This window comes from Martes martes, assembly GCF_963455335.1.
Source record: "Martes martes genome assembly, chromosome: 3".
In the NCBI taxonomy this organism is placed as follows: Eukaryota; Metazoa; Chordata; class Mammalia; order Carnivora; family Mustelidae; genus Martes; species Martes martes.
Genome location: NC_137890.1, coordinates 172,618,227 through 172,634,377, shown reverse-complemented (window position 1 = coordinate 172,634,377; position 16,151 = coordinate 172,618,227). Strand labels below are relative to the sequence as shown.

Here is a 16,151-nt window from a genome sequence, read left to right as displayed (position 1 = left end):
TCTTTGTTGCTAAAGTATTTTCCCTAACTGTCCCTGAAAACTTGGAGGAAGAATTCTCATTTGATATTTGTTATTATCTAGGTGACTGTTTTCCTGTCTTTTATATCCTATGCCTTGGGTGCCATCAGGAAGGAAAAATAACCCTTACTCTTATGATGCTGTTGATATGTTTACTGAAATTCTGTCACACTATTTGCCATTTGTGACAATGGGCCTGAAACTCTTGTGGTACATAGACAAATATTATGAAAGCCTTTGTACTTTCTCCCTGAAAAACATGTGTATTTTCTGTATATAATTCTAAGTAGTTTATGGATCTTATGATAAATACGAAGACCATCAATGTAATTTTATTGGCAGGTCTGTTGGTAGTAAATTTTATTTCCTGTTCCTAATAGTTACATAACAATCTTTTTTCCCGTCTAAACACTTTCCAGTCTTATTCTAAGTGTCAATGAATAAAGAGGAAGAAATGAAAGACCAGGATATTTCTTTAACACACACACACCTGAAACAAAACAAAAAAATTTTATGTAGGAAATGCTCATTTTACTGAGAAATGTATTAATGTGTTTCTGGAGTTTGTGGATTATGATTCCTAATTATCTAATAGTATTAGAATAGTTTTGCCAAGTTTAAAGTCATCTTTGATATTTTTACATAGACTACAGAAATTTTTCATGATAAATTATTTTTGAATGTCCTCAGATATATGATATAGTATGTGATATGTTGTATTATGCTTGATTTGTATATATTTTACCACATATTAATTTATTTACATAGCATTTAATTTAGAGAAGGACTACATACCACTTTTTTTTCTTATCAAAATAATTCCTTTATGGATTTTTTTTCTGTATTAAATAATGCAGGTTGCTGAAAACCAATTTTATGGTCAGAAAAACTTTATGGTCTAATACTTTAATCAATCCTTACGTCTTCTGAGAGAAGTATAAATCACATTCTACGTATGAATATAATAGTGAATTTGTGATTAAATAGTTATCTGTTTTATAAATTGTGGCAAATATTACTTAATATCGATTCTATTTTCTTAACCTTTTAGATATTCTGCAGAACCTGTCTTGCTGTTCTTTTGTTTTCTTGGCTTTTTTTTTAGTATTTGATAAGAAGTATAACACAGCCATATGATTATTAATATGTAATATGTTAATAAAATTAAGATTTATGATATGAAAATGCTGATAATTAAACATTTTTAAACAAATATTTAGGTCATCTATAGCAAAGCTTATAGGGATTTCTTGACTAATAACTTTATTACTGAAATGTTTTTCCATTTATATTGTTTTTTATTTAGCTTTATTGCTATATATAATATATACATATATATAATTAAAATTATAGTTATTTGCAAATCTGTAAATGGTTCTCTGATGTTGCTTCTTAATTCACTGAGAAAATAAAAGTTCTATGACTCCTGCTTCCCTCTCTACTAACCTGCCACCTCTGTTCTCAGGCCTCCTCCTTCTCACATGTCCCAGAGGCTGAGCTGTGCATGCTGTCATCTAAGGCCAACCCTCTAGTAGTCTACTGGAGCCCAGCTCCTCTTACCTACTCAAGGGCATTGCTTTGGCAGTTGTCCTCTCTCTCTTTTCCTGCACTCTAAGCTTTTTCTCTCTCTGCTGGATCATTCCCATAAGCATAGATACACAGTATTTCATATATTTTAAAAAAGGTAGAAGACCAAAAAAACACCCCGAATTCCACATCCTCTTTTAAGTTCATCTTGATTTCCTAGGCTCCACTTTATCATGTCTCCTTCAACGAGTATGTTTCCACTTCCTTATTTCCTACTCTTATACCTACTCTAATGAAACTATCATCTTAAAAGTTTTTTCAGTGCTGCTCATTGCCAAATTCAGTGACTGATCCTTAGTACTCCTATTCATCTTGTATGCAGCATTTATCACTGTTGTTCATGTCTTCCTTTTTGGAAAACTTTATTTATTTGGGTCCTGAGCCACAATGTTCTCATATTCACTCACTACTTCACTATCCCCTCTGATTCTTAGTCTCTGGTAGTATTTCCTTCTCTTCCAGTCTTGAAACAGTCCAAGAACTTCACTTATCTCTTTACATGCACTTCCTAGGTGGCCTTGTACAGTCTTGTGACTTTAAATTGTATCTATTTACTGATGATTCCCCAATTTGCATTCCAAGTCCTGACTTTTTTCCCTGAGCTCTGGACCCGTATACCCAGTATTCATTTCACTTAATTGCCTAGTAGACATATTGCATTGAACAAATCCTTAATTTCTCCAACCATCCAATTCCTGCTGCATTCATTCCCACCTTTGTAAGTGGCTGGGTGTTCCACTAGAAACATTGGAGTCATTTTTGACCTCTTTTATTAACCAACACTTGGGAGATGATTCGTAGGAAAATCTTTATTGGCTCCACCAATAAGTTGGCTCCACATTTACAGCATGTCCAGAAGGGACATATTTCTCATAATCCCTGCTGCTACCAACTTTGTTCATGCCACCATTCTCTCTCTTTTGGACTACAGCAGCAGCCTCCAAACTAGTCTCTCTTATTTCTACTGTTGCTCCTCTAGGGTCAGTTTCTTCAAGCAGATGCCAGACTAATACATATTTTTAACAATAGAAGTTCTCTTTTTTTTTTTTTAATTTTAGGTAGTTAACATACAGTCTAAAGTTGATCTCTGGAGTAGAATTCAGTGATTCATCACTTATAACACCCAGTGCCATCATAAGTGCCCTCCTTAATACCCATCTCCCATCTACCGATCCCCCCACCTCCCTCCAACAGACTGATCCTTTTAAAACAAATCTGACGAGTATCTCTTGTTTCTCAGAGCCTTCCAATGGCTTCAGTTTGATTCAGGTAAAGTCACATTCCTCTTTCCAGCTTCCTGCTGACTTCCTGACCCATTTCTCACCACTTTCTTAATTCCTCCAGTTCCAGATACTCCAGATATACAGGCTGTTGCTTTTAATTGTACATGTCATGCACTTTTTTTCCTAAGGATATCTGCATTTACTTTTCTGCCAACCAAGAATGCTCCCTTCTTCATATCCCCCTGACCTGGTTCCTTATTTCTTTCAGTTCTCTGCTCAAATAGCACTTTGCAAGTCATACTTTCTGTCTTCAACCTATGTAAATAGCATAAATGCCCCCATCACTCTCCACTTCAATCTCTCTATCCCTCTTTTTCTGCTTTATTTTATTTCATAGAACATACCACTCTCCACAGTAGACTGTGATATGGGGGCTTGGACTGCTTTGTTAATTTCACCAGTGTCTAGATTAGTGACTGGAATATATGAGATGTTTGGTTATATATACCATTATATTAGTACCTAGCAATTATTTTTTAAAATTTTAAATATATATTACGAATTTTGACATTTTAATTTACAAAAGTAATACCACAGCTCATTTCTGTTAATATCCTGTAGGACTTAACTTTCTGAATTGTACATAAATTAATCCAATTTAGTAGAAAGAAACAAAATAAAGCCTTTTGTTTGATTTTATTCTAGGTATGAGTTAATACAGAAGGGAGTAACTGAACTTAGAGATACTGGGAATGTTCCAGATGTCTACACGCAGAATATGCTTTTAGAAAATGAAAACAAAAATTTGAAGAAAGACTTGAAATGCTACAAACAGGCAGCTGAGTATGTTAATTTTTAAATGACATTTTTTTTCTTTTGGACTAAATGGAAGAGTTGAATGAAGCTAACTATGGTTAATGTACCAGAGCTTTAATTCTGAATTGAATTATATTTAAATTCTATTTGGAAAGAATGTGAAAGGCTTCTCTAGCAAATTAATTGAATAGATGATCAGAACTCTCACAATTGCAACCCATTAGGAAAAGTGCAATGTAGGAGTTATACAGGAGATGGTTAATTTGTTATGATACACTCACTTTCTTATGGTTTTGATAATCTTTTCATGGTTTGTGGAAATCTTCCCTTATGAGGATAAGCTAATTTCTGAAATAATAATAAAATTATAGAAGACAAAGAGGAAGGAAAGAGCTAGTGTATTCCTAGTTAGAGGAATTTTGGTGTTTGAAAATTCCCCAAAGGAAACTGTTATTTTATAATCTCCTAGCATGAATTTATGCATAGAAGAGAAACTTAACGGAAGCCAAATCTTTCTTTCTCTGATTAATGGAAGACATAGTTTTTGGTGAACAAATTTAGATAAACACTGTTATTCTGGCAAAGACAAACATGTGAATGTGTTGAATAGGGATGAGTCTACTCATCTAAGAAAATGTTAAATGGAAAATCAATGCTTAGATATGGAGGAGAGAAAGTTCATTCTTTATTCATTATTTTCTATTAAACATACTTAAAGAGTGGTTTTCTGTTAAAGAATTATGTCAAAACAAAAAATTCAATAAGCAGAACTACCATACAAGAACATAATATTTTTAATCTTTAATCTTAAAAAAGTTTAATGTAAAGAAACAAGACTTTGTATTGCAAAGTGAGGGGAAATTTTAAAACTCCTACTTTTAAAAGGTGTTAGTATATAGAAGATAATTTGTATGATCATTTATTCCTTATTTATACTTGTAGAAATGTTTTTGCAAGTTATACAACTTCCTTTTATATTTTAAAGAGAAGTGTATGATGATCCGCAGAATAGTAAGTTACTAGAACCAGCATTCTCTTTATTCTCCCTTCATTTCTCAGAAGTGGTTTGCAATATTGGCCCTGATGCTCACTATGATATTGTATAGACACCTAATGGATGCACTGGGAATTTGACACAGCAGATTTTTCAGAGTGCTGCCTGGCATACTGTTTCAGTTCCTGATCTTCTTAGAATTATTGCTTGAGTTTGCTAATTTTCTTTTGAATAGATAGAGCTTCTTTCTGCAATGAGTTTTGTCATAGTGACCTTAAATAGTTCTGGTTGATTACTGGTTCTTTACTGAATATAATATTTAATAACTATAATCAAAGCCATATAAACTATTACCCATGCAAATTATTATCCCATAATTAAAACAGATATCACTCAATGAAATCTGATTCTTATTTGTGTTTATTAAACTATCAGATTACTAAATGTATATAAAATTTGCTGTATTTATTAAAATGCAGTTTTAGTTTCAATGGTTATTATTATCTCTTAAATATATCTTATTTGATATAGTTAAACTTTAACAAATTAGAAAGGAAAATATTTATTTGCTTTAATCCACTTGACATAGAAAATTTGAAGGAAAGATGCTTGACCCTTAGTAGATGCCTAATATTTATATCATTAAGTGAATATTAAGCACATTGTGCTCTCATGACACCTTTTGGTGAAACACATCTCTGGAGCCTTATTCTGTTGGATACATTTTTGAAAAGGGAGAATGAAGTTTTGTAAAATACTACCAAACTACTTTTGTCATGCTATAAGTTTGCTCTACATTGTAATGTTTTATCACACAGGTGTTTCAGTTGACTTTTGAAGATTTTTTTTTATAAGTAATATCTTTTTTTTAAAGATTTTATTTATTTATTTGACAGAGATCACAAGTAGGCAGAGAAGCAGGCAGAGAGAGAGGAGGAAGCAGGCTCCCTGCTGAGCAGAGCCCGATGTGGGGGCTCTATCCTGGGACCCTGGGATCATGACCTGAGCTGAAGGCAGAGGCTTTTTTTTTTTCAAAGATTTTATTTATTTATTTGTCAGAGAGAGTGAGCACAGGCAGACAGAGAGGCAGGCAGAGGCAGAGGGAAAAGCAGGCTCCCTGCTGAGCAAGGAGCCCGATGTGGGACTCGATCCCAGGAACCTGGGATCATGACCTGAGCCGAAGGCAGCCGCTTAACCAACTGAGCCACCCAGGTGTCCCTGAAGGCAGAGGCTTTAATCCACTGAGCCACCCAGGCACCCGTGAAGATATTTTTCCAATAGGGATTAGTAGTAAACATGGGATTCCTTTTATAGACTTTATTATAAAGTTTTCCTTTTCAGGGTTAAGACTGTTTCTTAAAGCAAGTTAAGTGTAGATGTTAAATACTTTTCTAATAATAACCAATATTCTAATAATAACCAATGTTTACAGATATGTTATATATTGTTCTGATTATACTGGTAGCATTTAATGATATATCAAAAAAATCTGAGAAATCATAATATAGCTCTAAGCTTAATATTTATCTAGAGAAGGAGTTGCCATGGAAAGAGTATTGAACTTAAGGTTCAAATATCTAGCTTCCAATATTCTGCTACTTATTAACTCAGTTTTCTTATTGTTAAACTGGGAGTAATTATGCATAATATTATTAACTCCTAGGGAGTGATGTGATAATTAAATGAGACAATCTATATTAAAGAGCTGTGTAAATCACAAAGTGCTTTGAAAATGTCAGCTATTATCATCAATATCTCTAAAGACTATCAGCCTTGGATTTTTTTTAAATCATCACTCATTAATATTTTTGAAATTCAGCAATGATGAAGCATAAAGGAAGACGTAAAAAGGGAAATATTTCACTCTAAATTTAATTTGAATTGCTATAATTTAAAAAAATGGTCTTTTTCTCTGTTGTAAGCAATGCCTATTTTAGAACAGAAGTTTTCCTTATCTTGCTATAAGTGTTACCTAAAATGTATTTTTGTGTGTGATATATATGTATATGTGTATGTGTGGTGATGGATGTTAACTATATTATTGTGATCATTTTGCACTATATCTGAATATTGAATCATTGTGTACCTGAAACTGGTACAACATTATCAGTAAATTATACCTTGATTTAAAAAAAAGCTTTAGAAATAAATGTTTAGAAAAGTTCCTCATTACATAGATTTTTTTTTTTAAAGATTTTATTTATTTGACAGAGATCACAAGTAGGCAGAGAGGCAGACAGAGAGAGAGAGAGAGAGAGAGGGAAGCAGGCCCCCTGCTGAGCAGAGAGCCCGATGCGGGACTCGATCCCAGGACCCTGAGATCATGACCTGAGCCGAAGGCAGCGGCTTAACCCACTGAGCCACCCAGGTGCCCCTACATAGATGTTTTTAAGGGGGAAAAATGTACTATTAAAAAGTGTTTATAGTTACTTTGAAGGTCAGAGTATATACTAGATACTGGAGAGGAATAATGTTAAGTAGCAGTTTGATAATTTTCTTTTTTTCCTAAAAAATGAAGTTTATTCATTAAAAAAGTTTATATACTGTTAAGTATACAGGTGTTTAACATATATACCCATATAGTCACTAAGCCAAATCACAATTATAAAACATTTCCATCACACTAGAAAATTTTCCTGTACTCATTTCCTTAGGCAATTAATGTTCTGATTTCTATCATCATCTATTGGTTCAACTCAGTCTTGAAGTTCTTTTGAAAGGACTCATATAGTATATACTCTTTTCGGTTTGTCTTCTTTCACGTAAGATTTTTGAGATTCATCCATGGATTTGTAAGTATCCATAGTTCATTTTTAAAATTATTGGATAGTATTGCACATTATGTGAATATATCATGATTTGTCTATTCATACTTCATTTGATGGAAATTTGGGTTGTGTCAAGTTTCTGCTTTATATATGATGCAATTATGACATTCTTATGTAAGACTTTTTGTAGATACATAATTTCATTTCCCTGGGTTCATGGGGTAGTTCCATAAAAACTGCTGAACTGTTTCCCAGAGTGGTTTCCAAGTTTGATAATCTTTTTTGAAAAAGAAGAATATAACAGTACTTTTATAATAAAATACCGACCATTTTTCATTTCATTTATCTATTATTTTTTATTGTATATATATATTTGAATACTCAATTTTACTTACTTTAAAAATTTTTTTTAATACTCAGTTTTAAAGTTAAGGTCATAGTAGACAAACATGTGAAAAGCCATTTTTGGTAACTTTTGACTGATTATGTAATCAATTAAGTTACCATAAAAATTTATTTCTGAATTACACATTTGTTTGTAATTTGGTTATTGTGACCACTTCAGACATGTTAAAGAATAGACAAGACCTCCAAATGCAATTTCTTACAAAGTTACTATTATACACTTAAACATATTTTGAAACTCAACATCATGAATTTAATTCACTTTCTCATTTTCTTGACATCTGCTTCAATAATTCTTAGATTTAGAATTACTCCTGTTTTTGATACTCCCCAATGGTTTCCTAATGTTATTTTTAATTTTTATTTTAATTTCAATATAGTGTTATATTAGTTTCATGTGTACAATATTGTGATTCAGCAGTTCTATACACTATTACTCAGTGTTCAGCATGATAAGTATACTCTTAATCTTCTTCATCTATTTTACCTATCTACCCACACACCTCCCTTCTGATATGCTCTATTTTAATGAGTACTCTCAGTTAGAGTAATTATTTTTTTCAACAAGAACATGTTTTACTTGAAGAATACTTCAGAATACCCGCGTCTAAGGATATGTGTGTGTGTGTTATATTAGTGTTATATTATATTAGTTATATTATTATATTATATTAGTGTTATATTAGTTTCATGTGTACAATATTGTGATTCAGCAGTTCTATACACTATTACTCAGTGTTCAGCATGATAAGTATACTCTTAATCTTCTTCATCTATTTTACCTATCTACCCACACACCTCCCTTCTGATATGCTCTATTTTAATGAGTACTCTCAGTTAGAGTAATTATTTTTTTCAACAAGAACATGTTTTACTTGAAGAATACTTCAGAATACCCGCGTCTAAGGATATGTGTGTGTGTGTGTGTGTGTGTGTGTGTGTAAAACAATCCATTCAAGAAAAATAGAAGACACATTTTCTTCAAGTACACATGTAAAAAGAGACACAATGAATAATCCAAATTTAAGAAGACTGAAATCATGCTGAGTATATTTTTCAACCACAATGGTAATAAGCTAAAGGTCAACAATAAAACAAAGCTGGAAAATCTATAATCCAAATATTAAATATTTAATTTGTGAATATTAAACACATTACTGCATAAGCAGTGGGCCAAATAAGAAAACAAATGGCACATCAAAATATGTCTCAAAACAAAAGAAAAATAAAACACAATATTCCAAAACCTGTGGGATGCAGCAAAAGCAGATGTTGGAGTGAAATTTATGCTATAAATGCTTGTATTAAGAGAAAAAGTTCAAATGAATAACATTACACCACAAGGAACTAGAGAAAGATGATACTTAGCTGTAATTTAGTGGGGGAAAGAAATAACAGAAAAAAATCAGAAATAAATAAAATAGAGTCCAGCATAAGCAATAACGTAACACAGAAACTAATGATCAGTTTTTCCAAAAAATGAACAAAAATTGGCAAAGCTTTAAGGAAAAAAAACCCCACCAAAATTAGAAATGGAAGGGAAAACAATACAACAGATAACCCACAGAAATACATAGTGTGGTAACAGATTGCTATGAACAATTATATGCTTACAAATCAGATAATTTAGGAAAAAAACCCCAGATAATTCCTAAAAATGCACAAATTATCATGATTGAATCATGAATCTTGCATCCAAGAAATAGGTAATTTTAGACAATAATGAGAATGAAAATTGAATTAGAAATCAAAAATCTCCCAGTACAGAAAAGTCCAAGACCACATGGTTTCATAGGTGAATTCTACCGAACATGAAAAAAAAAATGACAATCTTAATCAAAATCTTAAAAATAATGGAATAAAGGGAACACATTCAAAATCATTCCATAAGGCCAGTACTATCCTGATAACAAAGTAGGATAAAAACAATGTAAGAACGGGGCACCTGGATGGCTCAGTGGGTTAAGCCACTGCCTGTGGCTCAGGTCATGATCTCAGGGTCCTGGGATCGGGCCCCGCGTCGGGCTCTCTGCCACGGGGAGCCTGCTTCCTCCCTCTCTCTCTGCCTGCCTCTCTGCTTGCTTGTGATCTCTCTCTCTGTCAAGTAAATAAATAAAATCTTAAAAAAAAAAAAAAACCAATGTAAGAACAAAAAAGTCTAGTTTGTCCAATATAAATATTGCTACTCCAGCTTTCTTTTGACACCCATTTGCATGATAAATGTTTCTCCACTTCCTCACTTTCAATCTGCAGTTATCTTTAGGTACAAGAATATAAAGAAAAGTATTTATTTTCTCAAATGAGCTTTAATTCATGGCTCTGGATTGCTACCTTATTAATTTTTTAAATAATTTTTCATTTGAGTATAGTTGGCACACACTTGTGTAATTTTCATGTGCAACATAGTGATTCAACTTCTGTTATGCTATGCTCTCCGTAAATATGGCTATCATCTGTCACCATGCATCACTATTACAGCATCATTGACTGTGTTCCCTATATTGTGCCTTTTATTCCTATGACTTATTCATTCCATAACTGGAAGTCTATCTCCCACTTTCACCCATTTTGTCCATCCCCCCCGCCTCTATTGCCTCTGGCAACCATCAATTTGTTCTCTGTATTTATAAGTCTAATTCTGATTTTTGTTTGTTACGTTGTTTTGTTTTTTAGATTCCACATACAAATGATGGCATATGGTGTTTGTCTTTCTCTGAGTGACTTATTTCACTTGGCGGAATACCCTTTAGGTCCACCCATGTTGTTCCAAAGTTTACCATCTCATCCTTTTTTATGGTGGTGTATGATTCCTCTGTGTGTGTGTGTGTGTGTGTGTGTGTGTGTGTGTGTGTGTGACATCTTCCTTATCCATTCATCTATTCATGGACACTTAGGTTGCTTCCATATATTGGCTATTGTAAATAATGCTGCAGTAAGCTAGGGGATGTTTATATTTTTGAATTAGTGTTTTCATTTTCTTTGGGTAAATACTCAGTGGTGGAATTAGTGGATCATATGGCATTTTAGTTTTTTATTTTTTGAGATTCCTCCATACCTTTTCCACATTCCTTCAACCTAAGTGGTTGCACCAATTTACATTTACCCCAATAGTGTATGAGGGTTGCTTTTTTTTGACATCCTTGCCTACACTTGTTAATTCTTTTGTTTTTCATACTAGCATTCTGATAGGTGTAAGAGGATATCTCATCATGGTTTTGATTTGCATGTACTTGATGATTAGTGATGTAGAGCATCTTTTCACATGTCCATTTGTATGTCTTCTTGGAAAAATGTCTATTCAGGTTCTCTGCTTATTTTTAAATTGGTGTTGAGTTGTATAAGTTCTTCATATATTTTGGATATTAACCCCTTACTGGATATATCATTTGCAAATATCATCTCCAATTCAGTAGATTCCCTTTTTGTTTGGTTGATGGTTTCCTTCATTGTGAAAAAGCTTTTTATTTAGATGCAGTTTTAATAGTTTTTTTTTTTTTTAAGATTTTATTTATTTGAGAGAGGGAAAGTGAACATGAGCAGAGTGGGAGGGGCAGAGGGAGAGGGAGAAGCAGACTCCGTGCTGAGCAGGGAGCCTGATGCAAGGCTCCATCTCAGGACCACAATATCATGACCTGGGTTGAAGGCAGATGCTTAACTGACTGAACCCCCCAGGCAGCCCTCAATAGTTTATTCTGATATAGTCCCAATTCTAGGAATAAAAGTAACATGGTAAAGAAGACAGAGATAAATGGGGTGCAGTTTTATATAGGGTGGTGAGAGAAATCCTGTCTGATATTTGAAGAAACTGAGGGAGGCCATGTATAAAGTTGGGAAAAGGGAATTCCAGGCAGAGGGGAAAAGAAGTACACGGAGCCTGTGGTGGGCACAGCTTGACTTGTTACGGAGCTAGTAAGGAGACCATAGTCATTGGAACCAGGGGATAAGTGGTAGAGCCCTATGTTATAACTTTGCTTTTTTTCCCAAGTGTTATGTGAGGCCAATGGATAATTTTGAAGAAAAGCATAATGTGAGCTTGTTTTTGTTGGAAAATAGACTGGATGGAGGAATATGATAAAAATATGGAATACATTATATCCTGCATAACTTTCTTGTAGGTTGACTTAACTGGTTACAGCATAATAATGAAGTCAAACAAAATTTTATGGAACAGTTAGGTTCTTGAAAGGACCGTATCTGCTGTTGTCAAACTCAGCATTACTAATACCACTCGAACTTTCATTGAGGACAAACATTGATACTAGGTCAGGTATTGTGGAGAAAGCAACACAACTACTTGATTCTCTACCCCTTATTAGCTATAATAATATAATTACCATTTAGTTTCCTCATATGTAAGTCAGATGGTATTATCAGTTCTTGAGGGGAATCATTTTACAGTGTTTAGCACAATGTCTGTCACATGGTAAGTGCTCAGTAAAGATTAAACCAGTATTCTATATTATAGCACCCTTTTTTCCTTTCATAACATTCACTAGTTCGTAGTTACAGAAGTTTATATTTTATTTCCTTACTAATATTCTCTGTACTCCTGTGAACTTGATGAAGGCAATGATTGTGCTTGACTTACCTATCATAGAGTAATGAACATAACCATCTTTCTGCCATTCTTATTTCATCTCTACCCCCAACCACCCTACCCTAAATCCCCTTAGTATAATATATTATTTTTTATAGTTTTTTTTTGAGTTATAATTTACATAAATTGGGATGTATGAGACTTAGCTGCATAATTTTGACAAACAGGTAAAGTCTTGTCACTTTCATAGCCATCTCAATGTAGAACATTTCTCTCTATCCAGAAATTTCCGTGTCCCTTCTTAGACATCCCTGCCCCTGCAGTCACAAAATGTATGTTTCTTTGTGTTTGACATTTTACACTCAGCATAAACTCTGTAAAATATATCTATGACTTGAATTTATCAGTAATTTATTCCTCTTTATTGTTGTGCAGTATTCTGTTATATAGTGTATGTCACATTTTGTTTATTCTTTTTCTATTGGATTGTTTGCAACTGTGGTTCCTAATGAATAATTCTGCTATGAAGATTTGTGTACAAGTCTTTTTGTGAAATATGTCTTCTTTCTTTTGGTTAAAAACTTAGGAGTGGAATTACTGGACCAAAGAGTAAGTGTGTATTTTTAAGAAATTGTCTTGGTCGGTTGGGTGGCTGCGTTGAGCTCAGGTCATGATCCCAAAGTCCTGGGGTCAAGTCCCACATTGGGCTTCTTATTCAGTGGGGAGCCCGCTTCTCCCTCTCCCTGCTGCTTCCCCTGCTTGTGCATGCAATCTCTCTCTCTCTTCGACAAATAAATAAATAAAATCTTAAAAAAAATCGACAGTCCATTTTCCAACATTTTATTGGGTCATTTTACATTCTCAGTAGCAGTCTACGAGCATTCTTGTTATTCTGCATTGTCACCAACATTGAGTGTTGCTAGTGTTTTTCATTTCAGCCATTTTACTAATTGTATAGTAGCAGCTTGTTGTGGTTTTGATATGCATTTTCTAATACCTAATGATATTGAACATATTTGTGTGTGTGTGTGTGTATGTACTTATTGGCTTTTCATCTTTCTTACTTTCTGTGTAAGTCCTGCCCATTTTTGGTTGGATTGTTTGTCTTATTGTTGAGTTGTAAGAGTTCTTTACATATTATGGGTATATATCTTTTGTCAGGACATTGTGAATATTTTCTCCCAGCTATGGCTTCACTCTTCAATTTCTTTATAGTGTCTTTGGGTGAGCAGAAGTCTTAAATTTTGAATATATTTAATATAAAATAAAATAAATAAAAATATAAAAATTTAAATATTTTTAATATTTCATAAAATACTAAAAATATAAAAAATTAATATAAAAATAAAAATTATTTATTTTTAATAGTATTGCTTTTGATATTTTGTCTGAAATACTGTTGCCTACTCCCAGGTCTTGGAGGTAGTAATCTCTGTTCTCTTCTAAAACCTTTAAAGATTAAGAATTTTTATTTCAGCCTGTATCTATCATTCATTTTTGTATATGGTGTAAGGTAGGAACTAGAGATTAATTTTCTTTTCTAAAGGAATATAAAATTGTTCTAGCACCATTCTTAAGAACATTTGATCCATCATTGAATTTTTTTGGAATTTTTATTGAAAATCATTTGATCCTCTAATTGTGGGTCTATTTCTAGACTCTGTTTTGTTCCATTAATTTGTTTGTCTGTATTTTAGTACCACACTCTTGATTGCTGTAGCTTTAGGTAAGTTCTTGCAGTCAGGTCGCGTTAGTCCTATAGCTTTGTTGTTCTGCAAAGATAGTTTGGCTATTCTGGGTCCTTTGTATTTCTATATAAATTTTAGAGTCACTTTTGTCAACTTCTGTAGATAAGTAGGAGTTTGAGATTGAGTTGGATTTGATTCATTGAATTCTTGATTGATTTGAGAAGAATATGTGTGTGTATGTGTATGTGTACACGTATATTTACGTATAAATATATATTTTTAAGGATTGATGTATTCATAGATTTTAGTCTCTTATCTCATGGTATATCCCTCCATTTGTTTAGATTATCCTTAATACTGTATACTTATGAAGGAGCTTGAAATTTATACCTTTGCATCTAATTATCTAATGTATATTTTGTTGTTATTTTGTGAGCTCCATATAATGGGAGTGTCTTGTGATCAACATAACTCCAGGGCATACCTCTGACAAGTGAGTAGGAGGGGATTAAATGAATGTGTGCTATTAATGTTTTGGCTTTTTAGTTAAGCTTTTCATAATTTTTAGAGTAATTAATTGATGATTTTGCCCCCCCCTTTTTTTAAAGATCTTATTTATTTATTTGACAGACAGAGATCACAAGTAGGCAGAGAGGCAGGCAGAGAGAGAGAAGGAAACAGGCTCCCTGCTGAGCAGAGAGCCCGATGTGGGGCTCGATCCCAGGACCCTGGGATCATGACCCGAGCTGAAGGCAGAGGCTTTAACCCACTGAGCCACCTAGGCACCCCGATTTTGCCCCTTTTATACCATTCCCTTGGAGATGACATCATTTTCCCTTCATGATGGAATTTTTAACAACTTTCCATAAAGTTAAGTTTTGCTTTATTTAGAGTATTGCTGTCCTTTGTTGGGCTTCTACATTAGAGAAATGCAGACTAGAAAAGTTTCATTGAGTGTACTTGAGGTTTGACAGAAAATAAAAATTGACTAGGATTGCTAATTAGAAGATTAAAATGTACCATTTGAAAAATAATGAAAGACTTCTTTAATCTTCTGTCAGAAAATATGGACATAAAAAAGACTAAAATTAAAAAGCAATTAATATTGAGGAAAATTTAGGTGCTTTACTAAGTAGCCCTAACTTCACTTAGAAAATTCACTTCTACAGAAGGTCAAAGAGCATCCAGTTTTTCCAAAGACCCATTTAATTTAATGACTTTCAGAAACAAACACTGTGGAAATAAAGATAATAATGAGGCCTATAAAATTTTATGGTTTAGTGTTTAGGTAATTGCTTGTTAAATTAAGAAGGTATTTTTTTGTGAACACGAGTATATCTCTTTCTTTTTTGGTTAAGTATATAATGAAAGTTTTCCTCAAATATGATTGAACCCATTTTGGCTATCCAACAATTATTCCAATATTAATATTAGTGAGTTAAATGAATTCATTTATATCCAGTTGAAACAATGAAATAATTGGTAATTATGTAATACTATTACCAGAAGTTACTTTGATTTGCGTTTGTGCATGAGAAAAATACATGACAAAGATGGCCTACTTTGGTGCAAATAAACAAGAAAATGATTGTATGCTTTCTTTTGCCAAATTATAACAAAATAACCCAATAAATCTATTATTAAGTGGTCACTTAAAATACTTAGTTAAAACTTTTCAGTTAGCAAAATTATTTTCTTGGGAGCATTCACTTAAAAATAATTTTTAAGAGCACACTATTAAATCACATTCATAATTTGAAACATGGAGATTTTGGGACAGTGCTTTTATAATATAAAAACATGAGTATTTTAATATTTTATACTTTAATTGTAGATTTTGGTATGTTGGTTTCCTGAAGCGAGAAAATTAGTCATTCTGCCACCTCATTAAGAAAAAGCATGTAAGAAGTATGTTCTTTATGATTAACAAATCTAAATAGAATGTTCATTGAGTAAGTTTTACATCATTGTACTTAAATAGAATCTCTGGTGTCTTAGTAGATTTGTTTTTAAATCACAAAGATACTGTATTAATAAAATATTATATAGTTTAAATGTTAATTGCTTATATGAATATTATAAATTTTACTTTTTAGTACAACTTTTATTTTCTTT

At 32.8% G+C, this 16,151-nt stretch overlaps 1 protein-coding gene across 2 annotated transcripts in view; it reads left to right on the top strand.

The window, feature by feature from the left end:
* The window catches only part of SPAG16 (sperm associated antigen 16), a gene marked incomplete at both ends in the record, with an annotated part of 1,046,083 nt that overhangs the window by 16,603 nt on the left and 1,013,329 nt on the right, over positions 1-16,151 (top strand). For both annotated transcript variants that reach the window (XM_080799476.1, XM_080799475.1), the window contains one exon: positions 3,534-3,671. In XM_080799476.1, the coding sequence (XP_080655602.1) occupies positions 3,534-3,671 (138 nt within the window). The remainder of the gene's footprint in view (positions 1-3,533; positions 3,672-16,151) is intronic.